At 37.9% G+C, this 21,424-nt stretch overlaps 2 protein-coding genes across 2 annotated transcripts in view; one reads left to right on the top strand and one right to left on the bottom strand.

Annotated features, from left to right (window-relative positions):
- Positions 1-11,359, top strand: part of ITPR3 (inositol 1,4,5-trisphosphate receptor type 3) — a 116,384-nt gene extending 105,025 nt beyond the window's left edge. Inside the window, exons 53-58 of the mRNA XM_007433671.3 lie at positions 1,895-2,002; positions 2,453-2,574; positions 3,616-3,781; positions 6,102-6,262; positions 9,143-9,304; positions 9,918-11,359. Of these exons, the coding sequence (XP_007433733.1) occupies positions 1,895-2,002; positions 2,453-2,574; positions 3,616-3,781; positions 6,102-6,262; positions 9,143-9,304; positions 9,918-9,986 (788 nt within the window). The 3' untranslated portion in view covers positions 9,987-11,359. The remainder of the gene's footprint in view (positions 1-1,894; positions 2,003-2,452; positions 2,575-3,615; positions 3,782-6,101; positions 6,263-9,142; positions 9,305-9,917) is intronic.
- A 142-nt stretch (positions 11,360-11,501) lies between these two features.
- Positions 11,502-14,919, bottom strand: UQCC2 (ubiquinol-cytochrome c reductase complex assembly factor 2). The gene is made up of 4 exons (XM_007433670.4): positions 14,743-14,919; positions 13,596-13,670; positions 13,175-13,244; positions 11,502-11,909 (listed from the first exon to the last, which is right to left on the bottom strand). Exons 1-4 carry the CDS (start codon positions 14,878-14,880, stop codon positions 11,815-11,817), a joined length of 378 nt encoding a protein of 125 aa, XP_007433732.1. The 5' UTR covers positions 14,881-14,919; the 3' UTR covers positions 11,502-11,814.
- Positions 14,920-21,424: the final 6,505 nt, after the last annotated feature.

Below are 21,424 nucleotides of genomic sequence, written 5' to 3' on the forward strand. Positions count from 1 at the left end.
ATGGACTAAAACAATTATGTGCAAAAGACTAGGAAAACATCAAAGTATGACTAATGGATAAAAGTACCAAAGGTCAATCAACATATGAACTTCCATGACTAAGAACCATCCAAGAACAGCTAGACCATTCCCTGAATTGTCTTCTAAACTGTAACAATGTTCCATGATAAAATTGATGAAAACCAGCTGCTCAGAGTCTAACACTTCTAGGTTATGAAGTAAGAATGAAAAGGAGCTCTAGTGGTCTCTGTTATGTGTGTACATGTGTGTATAGAGTATAATTCTTTATGCTGTAGCTTGCAATTTTATTTGTTGCTCTTTACTTGCTACTTCTCTTGCTCTTTTTTCTACACTGGGAAATCTTTCTGGAATCAAGGAGCTACAAGACTTTTGGTAGCTACATATATGATTACTTCTCTGCTTATACTGGTTGGGAAAATTGTGTTGATCAGAGATTATTGTTGGTTGCATAGTCAGCCAGATGTTTAGACTGGATTTGGCATTTTTATCCACCTATCAAGCCCATCCCAAGGATCTGGGATAGGCAGATGTTGTTGTTTGATGGTGTTAAAGGTATCGTCGCAGAAGGTAACCTGTTCCAAGTAAAGCTGCCTTTTACAATTGACTGATAGTGATTTTCTCAATGCCGATGGCCTTCAAGTGGTGCTCCAGATGTTTTGGGATTGCACCCAAGGTGCCTCTTACTATTGGTACTATTTTTGCTTTTTTTGTCACAGTTATTGTACTTCTGTTTGCAGGTCTTTGTATTTTGTGATTTTCTCCAGTTCTTTTTCTGCTATTCTGCTGTCTCCAGGTATTACAATGTCCACTATCCAGACTTTTTTGTCTTTCTTATCAACAATTGTTAAGTCTGAGATGATGATGATGATGATGGTGGTGGTGGTGATGGTGGTTTGCCATTGCCTGCTTCATAGGGCTGAGAGTGACTGGCCCAAGGTCACCTAGGTGGCTAAGACAGGACTAGAACTCACAGCCTCTCAGTTTCTAGCTTGGCGCCTTAACCAGTACTCCAAACTGGCTCTTCTTGATCAGAGATATGTACCTCTAATTAGCTGTGCTGCCATTGGACCTCTGTATTCAAGCAATTATTCAATAAATCTGTGCAATTGTTGTGCATTGTTGCTTTCCACTGGGGACAAAGGTCCTGAGTGGGAGGGAAAAGGCCTCTGTATGTGTTTGCCCTCCCAAGAACATTGCACTTATTCATCTGTGCTGAACCTACTCAGAAGGAGAAGGAGGAATCAGTGCAGAATAACAAAAGATCAACTTTGCGAATTCTGCAAAATGCAGTTGATATGGAGAATTATTCTATCTTAGAATGCACAAAGGAGGGTTCTGTATGGCCTGTTCTGATATCTGGCTGGTTTAACTGCCATAAAGTCCACCTTGCAATAGTTATCAGAGGTTCAAATCGAGAACGTTGTTAAGGCCTGAAATTTTAAGTTTCAGAAATGTGTCCAGATATAATAAGCTGTATTTTCAGATAGATTTCAAAACACAAGTGCATGGCATAGATAGTAGGTTTCAGCTCACAAATTACATGCAAATGGAGAACCAGGTTTTATTTTTGTTGTTGTTGTTGTCTTTGGAAAAATATGTTTTCATTTATATAGATTTTGTTCATAGAAAGCATCCAGTACTGAAATTACTGTCAAGATAAATTTCATATCATTTGATACAACTTATACTTTCTATACACTGTTGTGTTTCATTTCATAGGCAACTGATCGCACTCTATAGTTCTATTGAAAAGAAATGTGGCACTGCTAAATGTCAAAGGAATTAGTCAGAGGAAACCACTTTCTGGATCTTTTTAAACATTATGAACAGAAATGGGATGTTTTGACAAATTCACTATCTCTTGTACTTCCAGCTACAGATCCTTTGGAGATGCGAGGCAACTTGGACACTTTTATGGAGTCATGCAGTAATGATAAAATTAGCTGCTCTTCCCCTGATACAGTGCCTGAAGTGTTGCAAGGTAAATGGGATCGCTGAAACAGATTCCTCAGATAGAGATACTAATAAGAATAAAGAGAAATCTTGCATCTTTTACTGAGCATATTGACAGTGTGTCTTCAGTGAAATTAGTCTGTGCCTTGGGTCAGAGGGAAAAGAAAGGTTGTCTTCCAATTTCCTATTTAAAATGCAGGGCTGCTTTGTAGGCAATCATTCCAGCACCTTAGGGCCAGAAAAGAAGATTCATCTGAATTAAAAACAGCTCTACTATAATAGCTGTTACAGCTTGTTTTTGAGACTTCCTCCAATATGTTCCCTTGCGTCTTTTAAACAGGAACCATTAGGCAAAGCCGCCAAATTTCCTAAACGTTGTTCAAACAGCTAGGAAAAATACAGAGAATCCAGAGCTCTGACGGTTAACTAAAAGAGACGAGTCTGTTTATTTTCTGCTGTGTTGTTGCTTGTATTCCAGAAGAAGAAGATAATACAGAACGAGCTTGTGACACGCTTCTTATGTGCATAGTTACAGTCCTGAATCATGGCCTGAGAAATGGAGGTGGTGTGGGTGATATACTCAGGAAACCATCTAAAGATGTGAGTTCATTTGAGGCAATCCATGTAAGAAATAACTCACCAAGCCTTATATTCCTCTGAAATCAGGAACACTTCAGAGTCCACCAGACTGCATACAGTATTCTGAGGCAAACCTATGAAATTATTTTAAACGTTTCTATCTTGTGTCTCCAACAGAGATTTAAATGTTGCTCCTTTTTATATTCAGTTGAACATTTATTTATTTATTTAAAATATTATGCAGCTGCCCATCTCACAACAGTGACTCTGGGTGCCATACAAGGAGTAAAACACAAACCATAACATATGACCTACAGTGCCCAGAGTTAAAACAATAACCCCAATCACAGAAAAGCACAGCAGCAGCAGCACCTTGCCTAACTTCTTAGCCCAAATGTCTGGGGAAACAGGTCTTCAGCATTTTGCAAAAGATGAACAGGGGACATCTGGATCTCCTGGAGGATGCTGTTCTATTGGGCAGGCACTGCCACTGAGAAGGCACAATGCCAAGGTCCAATAAGATGACATTGATTGATGGAAGAGACTTGGAGCATACCCTCTTTGCTAGATCTAGTGGGCCAAACAGAGACATTGGGAGAGAGGCAGTCCCTCAGAGAATCTGGCCCTATGCCATGTAGGGCTTTATGGGTGATAATTAGCACCTTGAATCAAATTACTGCATTGTGGACCAGCTGCAACTTCTGAGTACTCTTCAAGGGCAGCCCCATGCAGAGCACATTACAGTAATCCAAACAGGAGATGACTGAGTCACCATGAGCAAGGCCTCCTGGTCCAGGAACTTCTTTCCAAGCTACTTCTCCCTTTTTTATCTGATGCCCTTTCCCTTATACACTTGCTAGGCTAATGTTTTTTCAGTGTTTACAGTATCAAGTCTTTCCATCTCATATTCATTGGAGTTTTGATAATACACTGTATTCATTCTCACTAACCACATTTTTCTGTAACATTTTCTAGTGGGCAGTATTTTTGATATAATGCCGAAAAGGGAAAGCTAAACTTACTGATAATGGCTGTCCCTGCTTTTTTTTTTTTATCCTAAAGGAATCCCTGTTCCCTGCTCGAGTGATCTATGACCTCCTCTTCTTCTTCATTGTCATAATCATAGTCCTCAACCTCATATTTGGTGTCATCATTGACACTTTTGCAGATTTAAGGAGTGAAAAGCAGAAAAAAGAAGAAATCCTGAAAACAACATGTTTTATATGTGGTAAGCACTTAGAGAAAGGGCAGTTCTTATACTTAACAAACATCCTCCAAGAATTTGCAAGATACTTTTTCTTTTTTTGGTGTAAGACATTTTGTTAATGCTTACCTTTCTAGGTACCTGTTTAAATACCAAGTTTTTCTCCAACAGTGAGAAGAAACTGGTCAAGTCTTTTACAACAAGCAGGGTTAACTCTTGTTCCAAGTAAATGCGATATGAAACAGTATTTCTGAAGGATGTTATGTGGTGGATTTAAAGTACTCTGTGTTTATCTAGTTTGCATCAAGAAAATTTGGAGGATATTGTTCTTATAGCAGAATGTAGAAGTCTGTTTTTGAGATCTACAAATAGAGTGTTTGTGTTGGTATATTAAAAGGATCAATATGTAAAATTATTCTTCTGACAGAGTTAGGAGAATATACATTTTGACCTATGGGTGGATCTTTGAGTTGTGCAGTACATTGGGGAGGATTTATAGATCCAGTCTTTTAATAATAGAAGCAACAAAATTATCTGTTATGCCCCATCCCATAAATTATATAGAAATGAAGAAAGCTTAGATATTTAGTAGATGATTAGATTAGGTTAGATTAGATTACATTTTATGGAATGACTGGGAGCTCTGCTTAGCTTTGGTACTCAAGACAAATTCCTGGGCTAAGAATATATATGTGTGTGTTTTGTATTAGAATTCACTTGGTGGAACTCAGTTTTAGAAAACAACGAAGTAAAACCTGAAGGATTGAATCTACTTATTCCCAATTTATAGCATACACTTAGGTTGGAAAGTGCAGCATTTCTTTAAAGAAAATACACTCAATTTCACTGCAGGTAGTCCTTGACTTACGACCATTTGTTTAGTGACTGTTCAAAGTTATGATGGTGCTGAAAAAAGTGATGACCAGTCCTCGCACTTATGACCATTGCAGCATCTCCGTGATCATGTGAACAAAATTTGGGTACTTGGCAACCAATGTGTATTTACGATGGTTGCAGCATCCCAGGGTCATGTGACCATTTGTGACCTTCCCAGCCGGCTTCTGACAAGCAAAATTAATGGGGAACGATGTGATTCGCTTAACAACCACATGACTCACTTAATGACTGCAGTGATTTGCTTAATGGCTGCTGCAAAAAATGTAAAATCCAGTGTGGTCATGTGACACCTTGCTTAACAACTGCATCACTTAACAATGAATTTTCCAGTCCCTATTGTGGTTGTAAGCTGAGGACTACCTATATCATTCACTGATATATCCGTAGGTCATCTAGAGAATGTATGTTGTCCTTCTGAATAACTTCTTTGCATGTGTGCACAATTTGAGAGTTCTATAGTTTGCCTTGAATAGAACTAGGGCATGGCAGCACAAGGCTTTAAATTTAAGACTGAGAACATGACTAACCTGTAGGAATGAAATAAGTTCTGTAGTACCTGTGTTTAACTTGCTTGTGACGTGATACCCATTTGGAAGCTTCCAGGGCACCCTTGGATTGCACCAGTGAAATGTGGCAACAAAACCATCTGTTTTTTGGTGGTCCTGAATTTATTTTGCTAAAATAAGAAGCCTCAACTCAATTTAAATCCTACATTAGTTAACCATTCCATACAGCTGATGCAGTGAGCTGTAGTTCATGAAAGCTTATGCGTTTTAATAAAATGTGTTAATCTGGAAAGGTGCTACCAAGGCTCCTTCTGATTTTTGGCTAACATAGATTAACACAGCTCTCTCCCTACAATATGAAAGTGTTCTAAGTCTAAAGGCACCAATTTTGCCTTTTATGTCTTCAATCTACCCCCAAAATGGGCTGAACATTTTATCACACCTCCCTCCAAATGAAGAAAAATGGAAGTGTGTCCCCAAAATGTTGCCCTCCCTCCTCTTTCCAGATTTCAGGAAAATATGAAGTAGTCAGTCAGGCGTAGCTGAGTTCAGGAGGGATGAGAAATGTTTAGCATGGGTAGGAAGGAATGGATTGGTTTCTGCTACATGTAGAATTTTTGAGAATTCCTACTTTAACAAATAATTTGTCGAAGTGTCCAAACTGAACACCCTCTTACGAATTTTTCTGCTCCTCTGCAATTCATTCATTTTCTGCTCCAAATTACTGAACTTAGATTGAAAACATCTCAAAGGCTGTCTGTTCCAAGTGCCTGCTATGAACAGGACTGTCAATCCATTAGGTAGTGCCCAACCTACTGCATTCAGATAAGTGGAAGACAAACACACTGACAAAAAATGCTTGGAGAACCAGACTTTACAAAAGAGATGGAGGATCATAGCAGTTCTAGGTAACATAACATTTGCTTTCACTGCCTCTGTAGGGCTTGAAAGGGACAAGTTTGACAACAAAACGGTATCTTTTGAAGAGCACATTAAATTTGAACACAATATGTGGAATTATCTGTACTTCATAGTACTGGTGAGAGTGAAGAATAAGACAGACTACACAGGGCCTGAGAGCTATGTGGCACAAATGATCAAGGTACGCATTGTGTAACTTCTGTGAAATGAAGTGTTAATCAATTTTGTTATTCTGTTTGAGAAAGTTTGCCTGATTTTCTTGAAAAAAAAATTCTCCTCCCACTGTTCCAGTTTCTATAGATGCTGTCCATTATGAAGGTCACACCACACTTCATAGGATATTTGGTTTATAACTTTTGTTACAGATGAGGATTTATCATCTCCTTTTGATTCAGAAGACAGGTCAAAGCTAAGAACCTAAAAGTTTGTTGACTAAGTAGGAGAGAAGATTACTATTTGTTCAGAAATATTATTACAAAAGCCTCACATAGTTCAGAACAGAACTTTCTGACTTCTTTCAGAAAAAGATAAATGTCAAGGAGGAGGGAAAATAGGGCTGTATCAATTTTTATATCAATAAATTTGATTTTGTTGTCTTTTGTTTCCTCCATCTATAGAGACATAGAAAGTATTGATTTGATTTATATACATGATATACTCCTTTTGTCCCATAATAAAATAAGTCTGAACTTCTAAGGAGTGGCTAACAAGTTATTAAAAAGACAAATTTATCATCAACCATTCCAAGCTTCCCTATGGTGAACTGTAAACCCATTTTAAAATTAGGGGAATTTATTACATTGTGCACTATTTACTTTTTTTGGTCAAATCTATGTCAATCCAAGAAGATACACCCAGCTTTATGTTGCTGAGATACACATGAAAATAGTTTTGTCACTGAGCTAATTGCAAAATTTATCATAGTCATCATGGGAACGCATTCAGTTATAAAGGAGATGAACATGTTTGTTTGGTGTTTAAAACCCAGTATTTATGTATTTTCATACAATTTAATTATAAAATTTACGTTTATCCATCCTGTATTTTTTGTGTTAGTAGGGCAATGATCTTTGGCTGAAAAAGAGTAAAACATTTAATCGTATTAGAAAATGCAGTATTCACCTGCATGTGCTACTTCCAACTTGAGAAGATGCATTTTTAGTGAAGAGCCAGTAGTTTTAAAGTATAATTTTAAAAACAAGTTAGGTATGTTGGAAACTCTTTTTTTCTCATAATCACTTCTGTATTGTTGAAGAGTGGCATCTTGGAGCTGATTATTCCTTGTACTTGCAAGGGTTAGGGTTAGCGCCCCAATATATAAATGCCATCTTGCCCAGCCTCTTCTTTTGTTGTTGTTGTTCAGTTGTTAAGTCATGTCCGACTCTTCGTGACCCCATGAACCATATCGCGCCAGGCCTTCCTGTCCTTCACTGCCTCCCTGAGTTTGCTCAGTTTCATGCTCATTGCTTCAGTGATGCTATCTAACCATCTCATCCTCTGCCGTCCCCTTCTCCTTTTGCCTTCAATCTTTCCCAGCATCAGGGTCTTTTCCAAAGAGTCCTCTCTTCACATTAGGTGACCAAAGTATCTGAGCTTGAGCTTCATTATCAATCCTTCCAATGAGCAGTCAGGGTTGATTTCCTTTAAGATTGACTGGTTTGACCTCCTAGCAGACCAGGGGACTCTTAAGAGTCTTCTCCAGCACCACAGTTCAAAGGCATCAATTCTTCAGCGCTCAGCCTTCTTTATGGTCCAGCTCTCACAGCCATAAATGGGGAAAACCATAGCTTTGATTATGCGGATCTTTGTCGGCAAGGTGATGTCTCTGCTTTTTAATATGCTATCTAGGCTTGCCATAGATTTCCTCCCAAGGAGCAAGCGTCTTTTAATTTCATGGCTGCAGTCTCCGTCTGCGGTGATCTTGGAGCCCAAATAAATGAAGTCTGTTACTGCTTCCATTTCTACTCCTTCTATTTGCCAGGAATTGATGGGTCCGGTTGCCATGATCTTAGTTTTTTTAATGTTGAGTTTCAAGCCAGCTTTTGCACTCTCCTCTTTCACCCTCATCAAGAGGCTCTTTAGTTCTTCTTCACTTTCTGCCATTAGGGTGGTATCATCTGCATATCTGAGGTTGTTGATGTTTCTCCCTGCAATCTTAATTCCGGTTTGTGATTCTTCCAGCCTGGAATAATATGGAAGCCATGTAATATAAATAAGGCAGTAGAAGTTATGAACCAGTGCTAAGGCAGCATAATAGATTGAATGAGGGCCAATAGATTCAATTAAGAAAAGACGGATAAGTTATGATATTTGGCTGAATGTATAAGCTGTTCTGGAAGACATACAATTTTCCATAATATATGTGAAAGTGATGTTAGATCCATCATTGCCAGTAGAAGTACTAGTGATTTGGGTATTCAGAGCACTTGATAATCAGCTAAGTCTGATACTGATCTTTTCTGTTCCTGGAAAGAGGGAATACTGTGATGGCTCTGTTTATCTCCCATTGTTCTTGCAATTACTCAAAATAGCCTGGAAACTTTTAACTATTCCATGTATATATTTTTATACTGGCTGCCAGTATGTTTCCAGACACATTTCACACTGTTTATTTTGATCATCAAAGTTCCTGAGGATTTGAGACCACGTTACCTTAAAGGAGGAGGTTCTCTGATATTTACCTCCTAAGCTGCAAGAACATCATTTGAGATTTCCTCCATGTACAGTACCTACAACTCATTCAACAAGTGAGTCAGTCAGTAGCTCCAAAGGAACAGGCATGCTAATAGAAGCACCAATCCAGAAAGGCTCATCTGGAACTTACATAGCATTTTCACTTCTTCAAGCATACATATTAAGGAAAGAATTGCTTGGGGTTTTTAAAAAATGATTTTAGGTTTTATACCTGATACAGATTTTACTTTCATCTAGGGAAATCTTACTGTTTTATGTCTTACCATATATTTTATGTTTTTAAACTGTATGCTTCTAACAATTTCTGGTCTTACTAAGTAATCCTAAACTGTGCTTAAAACTGCTGTTTCTACAATGACCACTGCAGAACAAGAACTTGGATTGGTTTCCTCGGATGCGAGCCATGTCCCTGGTCAGTAATGAAGGTGAAGGAGAACAGAATGAGATTCGATGTCTACAGGATAAACTGAATTGCACTATGAAGTTGGTATCCCATCTCACTTCACAACTGAACGAGCTGAAAGAGCAGGTGATCAAAACATCTGATTTTTCTTTTTACTGGACTGTATATTTTTTTCAAATCTTAGAATGAGCTAGGATTGTGTTAAGCATTTTTAAAGGACAAAAAGATGTCTCTTATTAAAAAATGATTTTTCTGACTTCAGAAAAACATAGAACACTCATTTGGTTTTCTGACAAACCCTCAGGTATAATGTCAGAAATACAACTTACTATCCAGGAAATAGCAAGCTTCCTCACAACTCTAAGTTTCAAATTATGTTTTCCATTTTCTTGCACCAAACGCCCAATTCATTTTATAATCTACGTAAGACTTGTCTTTGGTGGAAATCATTTATCATTTTTTTTTAAATAGTTGTTTTTGGAATAGTTTACTCTCTGGTACAAAGTATAGCTGCAGTGGATTGTAGATATTTCTTGAGGATATTTATTTATACCAATAACCTGTATGAAGTGGGGACATACCCAAGAAAGGGTTTAGAAATGTCTGCAACAGCTGTTACCGCAGACTATCTGATGAAGTAATTTGTAGCCCAAGAATTACAAACTAGATATAGTAAATCCTTACTTAGAAAACCCAAGAACCATATTTTAACATTCCTTTTTTTTAATACAAATTTCAGATGACGGAGCAAAGAAAGCGGAGGCAACGAATGGGTTTTGTGGATGTTCAGAACACAATGAATCACTGAGGGAGCAGAATCCAAGTCTTCAGACTAAAACTGTATATATATACGAACTTCCTGAAGAGGTATTGATACTAGGTTCCCTGCAAAACTTTCACTGACAAGGAACATTGGTCCATGCCATGATAATTCATGAAATCTCAGCACTACCTTTTATTCATCTCAAGCAGGATTGATTGAAGGCATTTAATTCAGCAAGAAACATGAAGCCACGACTAATTGTTTCTTCATATGCATTCAGTTGGCCATACCTTTGAAAGGTTTTTCCCATTTTAACTGGTCCTTCTCCTTTTTTTCCCTTCATGCACTACATTTTGATGGCTACATAGCCAGGTGCAAATAGAATTGACAGTTACCAGTGAGTAATGGTTTGTTACCTTTTTTAACTTATTCAGATACATGGAAAGTCACCTTTTATGGATTTCTCTTTGCAAGTGTCTCAGGTTAAGGCTTTTGGAGACAAGAAAATTTTGGGTATAGAATCTCATCTCAGCCAAGAAGAAATTGCAAGAAAATATTCTATTAAGTTAATAGTTCAAGTAATCATATAATAGATTTCATGAAAAGGCTTTTTTCCTTCAATTGACAAGACTGTGGACGTTAATGAAAGATTGCACGTTCATGCTGCACTATTAATGTGCAAATTGTGCCTTATTCACTTAATAGAATAGCATACAGTGTTCTTAGAATCATCCTGCTTCCAGGCACTAAGATTTTGGGGGAAAATATTTCAACTATCATGGATACTGTCAGCAGTATCAGTTATAATTAGTGTGCTTCAGTGATGGCATGGAGCTGCAGAAAAAATGGAAGAAAAAAACCCCAGTAGGGCTACAACTATAAAAGTAGGGCTACCACTATAAAATATGAACTTAGAAATTCCTTGACAGAATAACTTGCTCCTCAGAATTTAGAACATTTGTATGATAAGAAAAAGCCCTTTGTAAAATCTACTTCTGCAGGCTGCTGTCAAATTTAAGCAAAGACGGACAACAGATGCTGCATACATCTGACTTGATTGTGGCCAGTTTGGTCCGTTAGTGCTAGTCTATTGGGGAGACTACAAACAATCAAGGAACCTGTTTCATTCACATTTTGGACTGAAGCAGACCGTTCTCCAAATATACAGACTGCTGTGCAGATTTAGGAAGAAAGATTTCACTAATCATAGATCCAGCTTCGCAATTTATCTTGATCTGGTATGTTTCTCAAATACTGTTTAAATGTTGATATGTGAACTTCCTGAAGTTTAACACACAAAATCAGTATAATAAATGGAAAGCAGATGAAGCAACAGCCTCTTGGTAATGTTGGTAACTTCATAAATAGCTGCCCATGTATTTGGGACCACTTTGTTATCTCACTGATTTCACAAGCAGCAGCCACAGGACAGTTCAGAAAGAAGCTTGTCCTGAGAATTCAATTTTGCACAACATATGGCAGATTTCTTTCCCCAGAGTAAGTGCTGCCTTTCCAGTAAATAACACAAAGGCTAATTAACAATAAGAAGCCACACATGTCTTCCACAGAATCCCAATGTTAAATTTTTTTGGTGTGTTTTGAATTCTCAAAATACATGAACTACTCTGTTAGGTTTCAACAAATCAGTTGCAAGATGACATTCACGAATGCAGATAGGTAAATACCTACAGAATATAACTATATCATTTCCTGTTCTTCAAATATAACTTTGGACTTCTTAATAGTCTTCATAGCCAATGTAGTCAAATGGAGCTAGTTTATCTCATTTCAGAAGAGCTTTCCATTGTCTTTTGTTGGTACACAAGAAGGTTTATCTATACTGGCAAAAGCAGTGCTTTAGGAAACTGAGTTATTATTTGGAATCTTCTTTATGACGCTTGGCAGAGAATTTTTCACGTAACCTTTTCAATTTTCCGAACTTTCCTTCTTCCAGCTGCTTCAGTTGTTCTGCAAACAGTAGTAGTTGAATAAATTAAGAAAATACTTTCTAAAAAATAAGTTTTATATTTCTGCTTACTGATTTAAAAGATTGCTTCACAAAATATAGGTGGCTAATGCACTTCTTCCAGCATGCAATTGGGAGCCACAACCAATTTTACCTCCCTAATCCATATGCCTATGCAATCCATACAGTTGAAAATTCGCAAACACAAGAAATAATCCTGTTTTAAGGTACACCTTAAAAACCCTAAGATGCAAAACATTAGTTTCCATCTAAATTAGTTTCTGCTTCATTGCCTGAGGCAATATATTTTCTTTATTCAGTACAGCATTTCTACAGCCAGGGAAAAGTAACATTTTCTCTACATATTGAACAGAAGCCTACAATTTAGCTCCATGCCACTCCAAAGGCATTTTAAATGCATTCTATTAATTTTTTGGGGGGTATAAACATACACAAAAATTAAATCATTATGATAGAAAACTCTTGAATGATAACACCTAACTTTTAGCCTTAGTCTCTATATAGTATATCCTATAGAGAGAAGGCATTATACATTTAGATCTGTCCCTCACATCTTTTTGACCCAAAGCAGAAGAAAGTCAGTGGACAAAATATATGGAATTCCTGTTACAGTTCTTATACTACATGTTAGTTTTTGGCTGAGCCTCATTAGCTCAGCATACATACATTTCTTTGGGGTTCTCAGATATGGCAATGAAATACTGAAAGAGTTGTATGGAATGATATTATATCATTGTGCCCATTGGATTTCAAGTCATGTGACCTTAAATGAAAGAAATATGGAAATAGCAGGTGGAGTTATAGAGAATGGCTTGCTCCATTAAGCTTATAGTAGCTTAGAAGATGGCATGCTGGCACCTTGAACAAGGGTACTCTTCTTATGTTTAATGACTCATTGCATTTTTTTTTTTAAAGATGGACTTGTATCTATTTTTTAAACTGTTCACAGCTTCTTTGGATTAAACATAGATCATGGTATACTACTTTACGTCAATGTGCAACTCACAGCTGCTAAGATTCAAAGCTCAATGAGGGGCATTGAACCTGTCCTCTATAAGTGCTTTTAGAATATGCTTGGATTCACAGAAGAGCTGCTGTCAGGAAGGAAAGAATTATTGGCAGCAAATTCTTGTGTGGAAAAGAACCCACATGGGAAGAAAGGAGAAGGGTACAAAAGACACTAGATTTATGCCAATAAAAGTTGCTGCCCCAGCAAATAGGATCAAGCAGTTACTAGCCAAAATACCTGTTGCAAGGACCAACTTGCATTCCTCCACTGGCACTCCAGAGAAGTTTGTATCTCTCAGACGTGGATACTATTCCAAAAAGAAAAACAGACATATAAATTCACACCTCCTCTTATCTTGCCTGAGAACAGTGTTGTTATTCTTCTGACAAGGTAATATACCACATGCCAAGAAATGAAATAAATTTGTTAGGTGCTACAGTACTGTTATGGTCATTAAGAATTAGACTTTGTGCATACATATATATTTTACATTTTATTTTCAAAGATCATACAAAATTTTAGAGGAACAGGTTTGTCTTTTTCTTGAGCTAAGACTATGAACAGATCTAAACAGTCTGCCTAGTATCAAGATTAGAAAACTCTATCTAGAGAGAACAGTCACCACATAATCATATTTTACCACAATGGCAGAACTCACCTTATTTCTATAATAGTTAGTATGGATTTTGGCTAAACTTTCAAAGATTTCATCACAAGTCACTGGGTCGGCAATCTGCAAGAACAGATTGTAGAAAAAAAAAGGAACTGAAATCTTACAAAGTTCATTACAACACTTACATTAAAAACAGATTATATGTTCTTAAAGTTTTAGAAGTTTCAAAATGTACACCAAATTTAACCGCTGCGCCTATTCAATGGAGTTATCAAATTGAAAATCTTCCTGAAATGCATGTAATATAAATCCCATGTGTGAGTTTCATTTATTTTTCAGTCTTCTACAGATCAATGTATATAATCTATAGAAAGAGTAGATGTGTGATTATGGAGTAAACAGCCCTAAAATATGCCCACATAATGAACATAAGAAAAAAAAATCACTGGGCTATGGAATCCAGTATCATAACCGATGCCCATGGTGGACAACACCAACATCTACAGGCCCACAAGTGCTGGATCCAGGTCCCGTCATCTTCCCAACATATTTTGGCTTTAGAATATGACACAGTGATAGATTTTGCAAAATCTTGATGCCAAAATGCCGCCTCTCTGTTCTCCATTGCACTGAGGTGCTAGGAGCTCTCAGGGCATTGGATATTATCTCCCTGCCTCTGGGCAGGGAGAAACTTTCTCAACATTACATGTGTTTTCATTATATTACAGTACCAGAGATAGGAAAAGAAACTCTTTCACCTTACTCATGAGAAAATGTTTCCACGATGTTTAAAAACAAAAAGTCTTGAAGCAGCGTGCCAACTGGAGACCCACAAGTCCTCCCTGATCCCGAAATGACAAACACTCTGAGGCTTCCCTTAGAGCCAACTCGCGAGCCTGGCTCTTAAGCACTTAATCCCCATTCATAAACTGGTAAGGAGACCAGTGGAAAAAGGGCACGTCTGAACCTTTCACAGCCGCCTACACAGGAGCGCCTGCCTGCAGCGGAGCCCTGCCGGAATCTCTGTTCCGCGCACAACCATCCAACAGGGCGAGAGCACATCCCCCTCCTCGCTTTGGCCCGGGACGAAGAGGCTGCGTAACTGCAAGGTAAACGACCTTGGCTGTCGCCAACCACCCAGCCAGCCCTTACAGCGCAGCCCCCTGACGCTGCGGCCCAACGTGGGTCCCACCTGGGTGTTCTCTCCCTCGCGGAAGGCTTGCATCACCCTCTGCCGCACTACGGCGCCCAAATCGCGCCCGCGCTTGGTCTCCTCCACGGGCCACTCCTCACAGAGCTTCAAGAAGCGCCGGTAACGCGCCGCCGCCATCTTGGCGGCCGTTTGCCCGGCGCGATTGGCGGCGGGCCCACGTGGTCTAGCCCGGGCTGACTACGTCACTCGGTTTTGGTCTACGAAGCTGGGCGGGTCTATTCCGTGTGCCCGAGGAAAGAAGATTGCGCCTGTGCAAAGGGAGTAGGCGCTACCAGCATGAAGATCGCCGGAATGATTAAAACTAGGGGATGCGTAGTTTTAATCACCGGGATCACAGTGGAAAAGGCACGGGAGAAATGAGAAATGAAATCAGAAATCGACCAGGGTAGCACCGTATTAGACTGGGACCAGTGACCTTGAGCATTCGTGCTCTAACTCAGTGTTTCTCAACTTCAGCAACTGGCTGGGGAATTCTGGGAGCTGAAGTCCACGCTTCTTAAAGTTGCTGAAGTTGAGAAACGCTGCTCTAATCCAGGACTTATCATTAAGCATTTGAAGAATAGCTCTGCCAGTGCAAATGGCATTGCAAATACAGGCTGAGAGACAGGCCTGTGCAAAAGTTTTAGGCAGGTGTGAAAAAATGCTGTAAAGTAAGAATGCTTTCAAAAATATGTATTGTAATTGTTTATGTTTATCAATTTACAAAATGCAACAGAAGAGAAATCCAAATCAATATTTGGTGTGACCACCCTTTGCCTTCAAAACAGCATCAATTCTTCTAGGTACTCTTGCACACAGTTTTTGAAGGAACTCGGCAGGTAGGTTGTTCCAAACATCTTGGAGAACTAACCACAGACCTCCTGTGGATGTAGGCTGCCTCAAATCCTTCTGTCTCTTCATGTAATCCCAGACAGACTCGATGAGGTTGAGATTAGGGCTTTGCGGGGGCCAAACCACTTCCAGGACTCCTTGTTCTTTACGCTGAAGATAGTTCTTAATGACATTGCCTGTATGCTTGGGGTCATTGTCCTGCTGCAGAATTAAGCGGCGAGATCGAGCCTTATAAAAAAAAAGGGGGGGAAATTTTTTTTTTCTTTTCAACTTTCCCTTTTTAGTGGAATTGGCAAGATGTTTTTCTCTTTAAAAAAAAAAAAAATTTTAACTGGATTGGCCTTTTCTTTTTAATACTCAATAACTCTTTATCTTAAGCCTTTTTTTTTTACTAAGATTTCTTTATTGTTATAAGAAATTTATACTTTTTGATTTTGAAATGGGGAAAGTGGAGTTAAGAGAAAGTAAATGAAAGAAAGTTGCACTGCCATCTAGAGGCTCGACATAGTGCTTTTTTTCTTCTATTGTGACGCATGCTCAAGGACCCTGGGCTTTCTAAAAAGATAGTGGGATGTGCATGTTTATACAGATGCCATCCGAATAACTATAAACAAGAAAGTGGAGTTGAAAGCGATTTTGAAAATATTAAGATGGAAAGTTTGAGCTAGTCACAAGAGCCCTGATTAGTGGCAGTAGCTCTTCTTTCTGCTAGAAGCTCTGCTTTGCTCTCCATTCCCCCCTCAGTTGGATTTTTTTAAAGAGACTTAGTCTTTCCCTTCCTCTCCTTTTTTTTTTTTTTTCTTATTTTTGGCAAGAACAAAGATAAAGAATCCTTTGACTCAATGAAGGTTTATCAATATAATAAACTATACGAGAAACACAATGCAGAAAAAGATTTTTAAACTATTGAGGATGACTATAAAAAACTGGAAGAAGAGCTGTAGAAATTCCCGCAAAAAAAAAAGAAAAAAAAATTAAAGCTAAAATGGACTTAATTAAACATAAAACGGGATCAATGGAAAAGGAAGAAATAGTACAAGAAATCAGAAACATTAAACAGAATTATTGTGAGGCCTATAAACTGAGAATTAAAAGGGTTAATCAACTGATAAATGAAGAGGGACAGACTTGTTCTTGGCACTGAGGGTGAGAAAAAGATTATACAAGATTATAATGGAAAATCGTACTAAGAGAATGCACAAAAAGAAGAAGTAAAACAATATTGAAAGAAACTACTTCAGATGTTTAAAGAAAAAACGAGGGGAATACAACAATGATGGAACTGACAGAAGCTTCAAAAAGCAGAATGTTTGAAAGGACATCTATTATTGCTTTCTCTTATCCAATAATATAGAAAAAGGAATAAACAGCCAGATATTTTGGGATATTGAATGAAAAGGGTGAACTCAAAATTATGCAAGCGCTGGAATAAAGTATAAATCTGAGATATATAGTTAAAAATTGTATTTGATTCTAAATGTTTTAAGAGATTAGACATTTATACATGGTTGAATATAGTAACATATAGATTTTAAACTAGAGATATTTTTGTTGAAACATGTAGTGAAGAATCTGGTTAGAACTGTAACCTGGTTAGAACTGTAACTGATATTGTAACTGATACTGGTTAGAACTGTAATTTTTAAGAATTGGAAAAATTAAAAATTACTTATGCAGGAGGAAGTTATTGAAAATTATGAAATGTGCAGAGATGAGTTAAATTGAGATTTGAAATTAGAGTAAGAAGATAAGTAACTTGTTTTTATTAATGATTGGATGAGAAAATATAGTAATGTAATGGATTAGGAAACTTTATAATAGAAATTTGATATTAATTATTATATATATACACATATAATCGATAGATGAAAATGTATTACTAATCCTATTGAAAGTTAAAATTTCTTGCAATAAATGATTCTATAGATTAGCTATGAATGATTAATAATTGTCAATTGATAAGTATACAAGTATATTTTGAATAGATGATATGAGAATTTAAGATTATGAAAGGGGCACCAACGAGTTGGTAACTGGTTGACACACGCTATAAAATGGAAGATGCTTTTTTTTTTATGCCTTTTTATGGTTTTGTTTGTTCATGTATGTTTTGTGTTTGTTGTAAAAATAAAAAAATATTAAAAAAAAAAAAAGTACAGTCATGGAGTCAATGAGCCGATCTGCCCTTCCTGCTTGCCCTGTGGCAGGAATGTATGATGCCATCCTCAATCCACCCCCAACTCACCACAGAGGCAACACCCGCCTCTCTTCTTTTGTTCTGCATCAAAAATAGTGTCTTCCAATATCAAAGGTCAAAGCATGAGGTCTTTATCTTAGCATCTGATTTTGAGAGTGATAATGGTACCCTACTACTGTATCCAGTTATGCTCAATTGGTTTCCTATTACCATTTTATTGCTACCTAGAAAGGGTTGTGTAGCACAAGAAGCAGTTAAGACATATGTCTGATGAAATGGATTCTGGCTTATTCAGGCTTTTGTTATGATCAATTTGTTAGCCTTTTAAGAGGCCATAACATTGTTTTGTTGCAACATATCAATATGGCTATTTCTACAGATTTTTCAGATAATGGAATTATCAGTCTGATGTTTTTAAAAATCTGGGCTCGATATCCTTTTAGAAAGATGTTCCAGGAAGGGATAGATGTGCTGAACTGTAAGCTCTTCAGTAAGCTTTACTGTATCTAAGAAAGTCACATCAGAGTGGGTTTTTTTTTTTTTTTTGCTGTGTTCTTTTAGAAATCTTATCTGGAGCTATTATACTTAATAATGAAATATACAGGATGGACCCAAAGTCAGGCCCCATAGGCCAATCACTGTTTGTTTGTTTGTTTGTTTCTTTCAGAGAAAAAGTTATAGTACTTGGGAATGTTCAAGGGCCATGCGTCAAATGAGCAAGGAACTGTTTAGAAGAAAATGGCAGCCAATTTGAACAGTCAGTGTAATTTATATTAAATTGTCTAGGGGGCCTAAGCTTTGGTACATCCTGTATATATTATTTACTATTATTGTTATATTATTACAATATAATATATTATAATATAATATAGAATAGTATAATATTATTAATAAAATATTATTATGTACTACATTTTTATATTATAATGGTGTGTATATACACATGCACCCACACCACTTTTGTGATGGAAAACTTACCATAGTATTTTCCAAGCAAGGTGAGGATATGATTTTGATGGCCAAGAAAAGGTAGCAAATACAGGTAGTCCCCGGGTTAAGAACGCCCAGTTTAAGGATGACCCATAGTTAAGAACAGAGCCTACTGTAGCAAAATCTGAGTTAAATACACAATGATTTGAGTCAAATGCACAATGGTTCAAGTTCATTACACAATACTACTTATGCAGTATTATACAATAATACTGTCCCGGCTTACTTACAAATTCAACTTAAGGACAGACCTTGGGAACAGAACAGGGTATAGCTACTTAATGAACTGTTGTAATGGAGCTAATCCCATTCTTCATAGATGCCCTTCCACCTCTTTTGCCTTCCTGGCAAACCTAGTCCTTATTTAGGGCAGATGCCACTGATCTGTTGGCACATTGCCACTACTGTATTGTTTTATTGGGGAATATTCTTTCTTCTTGCTCCTTTGGTTTGGACAAACCAGGAAAGCCTTCTTCTCTCCTGATTTTCCATCACTATAATATTTGGAAGTAATGTTGGGTATAAGGGACCGGTTCTCCATGAGCAAACAGTGAATAGAGAAATTCTGCTTTAATTTACAACAAAAATGATAAAAGGTCTGGCCCTGTCATCTACAGGGATTTACACCCATATCCTTTTCTTCTCAGCTGCAGAGAAGTGGTTTTCCATTGGCTTCTTCTGGGATGCGTTTTCTCTAACTTCAGGATTTTCTGGGGTCTTCCATCCAATTACTAACCAAGTGCAACCCTTCGTAACTTTTTCAAGGTCCGCCAAGGTCATTCACCCAAAATAGCTGATGAGTAAATAATTCCATCAAGGGGAGTGTTTTTAATAGATAAAAGCAATAGAACAACACATGTATACACACTGCAGAGAATAAGGATCTAATGTGTTTTATTAGCCACAGACTTTTCTCAGAAATAACTACTCTTATAGGCTGCTTCTTCAGTGGACGTTGATGGGTAAACTTTGCCCTTCAACAAAGTTGTCCAGTGGTCTACCTGTTCCCCCTTAAACCACATTCTCTCCCTTGCAAGAAAGATGAGAATTAAATCTGTAGCATCTCCATTGCTCTATGGTTGCTGTATTTTAACTGTGAGGATATAAGAGAAAACTCACATATGCATGAAGTGCCACACACACATACAGAGTGGGCATCCACAGGGATGGTGAAAACATTCCCAGGGATGACTATGATCATGTCATTGAAGCTAGCCCCCCTTTTTACATATCTTATGCATGCAATACACATAAAAAAGGAGGGGAACTTGACTGAACAGTCTCAGCTGCCATCTTGACTTTTTTGAACACCCTTGCAGATGCCCCTGATAAGGCTATAGTTGCTATATACTATATGTTGCTGTATTTCCAATAATGAAAATTGTTTGGGCTTTTCCTTATGGTCTTGGTAATTAGAAATTCCAATGGTGACATGTATTTTATTTTTTAGAAAGGAACAAATGGCATGTTGAAAATCTCAGCATAACTCATATGTTTATAATTTCTGCACAATCTTTGTGAGATTAGCACAAAATATACTGTATGCTGGATCTGACCAGTCTTCATCCATCTCTGGTTGCCAGAAGGTGGCAATAAATGTGTGAAGTTGAAGGCTCTGCCTGTAATTACAGTATCTGCTTTATTTCTTGTGCCTTTCTTGTTTGTGTTTCTTCAGGCCTTGAAAAAGCTCTAAACAAACTAAGCAGGGTCACACCTGATTAATACCTGGATGAGCGACAATTAAGCAATCCCGGGACTACAGGCTGGACTGGGAAATTAAAAAATGAGAATGGGGAACAACAAACCACTTCCATACTGTGGTCAAGATAACCCTAACCCTAACCCTAACATGATGTCAGTATGAAGTCAGCTAAACTTGGAGATGCTATTTTTATCTTCAGAATAACCTGGTGGGGGCAGAATAACCATTTCAGGCTACACAAAGTACAGCCTATAGAACTGCAGGGGATCCAAAGAAACCCTTTGCTGTTACCCAGTGTAGAAGTAGTTGTTAGTTTTGGTCAGGCCTGGGCAACCACAGATGAGGCCCAAGCTACATTTCTGCAGCCTGAAAATCCCTCCAATTTCCCAGTGCATTAAAAAAAAAATTACATTAAATCCTCCTGATTCCCCTCTCTCAATGCAAAAAAGGTCCAAATGTTTTCAGCCCTGCCTCACCACATATCCAGCCAAGCCCTTTGCATGCCATAGAGCCCCACTCCCAATCTCATTACTGTAATGCTATTTCAGGATCTCCAGCTTTTGGGGACTAATGAGCCCATTTGGAGCATATTATGTCTGTCACATGGAGTGCTCTAAGAATGGATATAAAAAGGGGAGATATAAATCAAAAGGCTAAATCATAGTTTTAGGGACCCTGACTTTGTGTAATGTTGTTTCATTAATTCTCACTTTTATGCTTGTATTGTGAACAACCCAGAGTCACAAAACTGAGATGGGTGGCTGAGAGCCAGTTTGGTGTAGCAGTGAAGGTGCTGGCCTAAAAACTAGGAGACTGAGTTCTAGGCCTCCCTTAGCTGTGAAAGCCAGCTGGGGAACTTTGGTCCAGTCACTCTCTCTCTGCCCAACCCACCTCACAGGGTTGTTGTTGTTGTGGAGAAAATAGGAGGCAGGAGTATTGGG

Source organism: Python bivittatus, unplaced genomic scaffold, assembly GCF_059951505.1.
Source record: "Python bivittatus isolate LINGU-HERP-01145 unplaced genomic scaffold, Pbiv_v1 ctg000700_np1212, whole genome shotgun sequence".
Classification (NCBI taxonomy): domain Eukaryota; kingdom Metazoa; phylum Chordata; class Lepidosauria; order Squamata; family Pythonidae; genus Python; species Python bivittatus.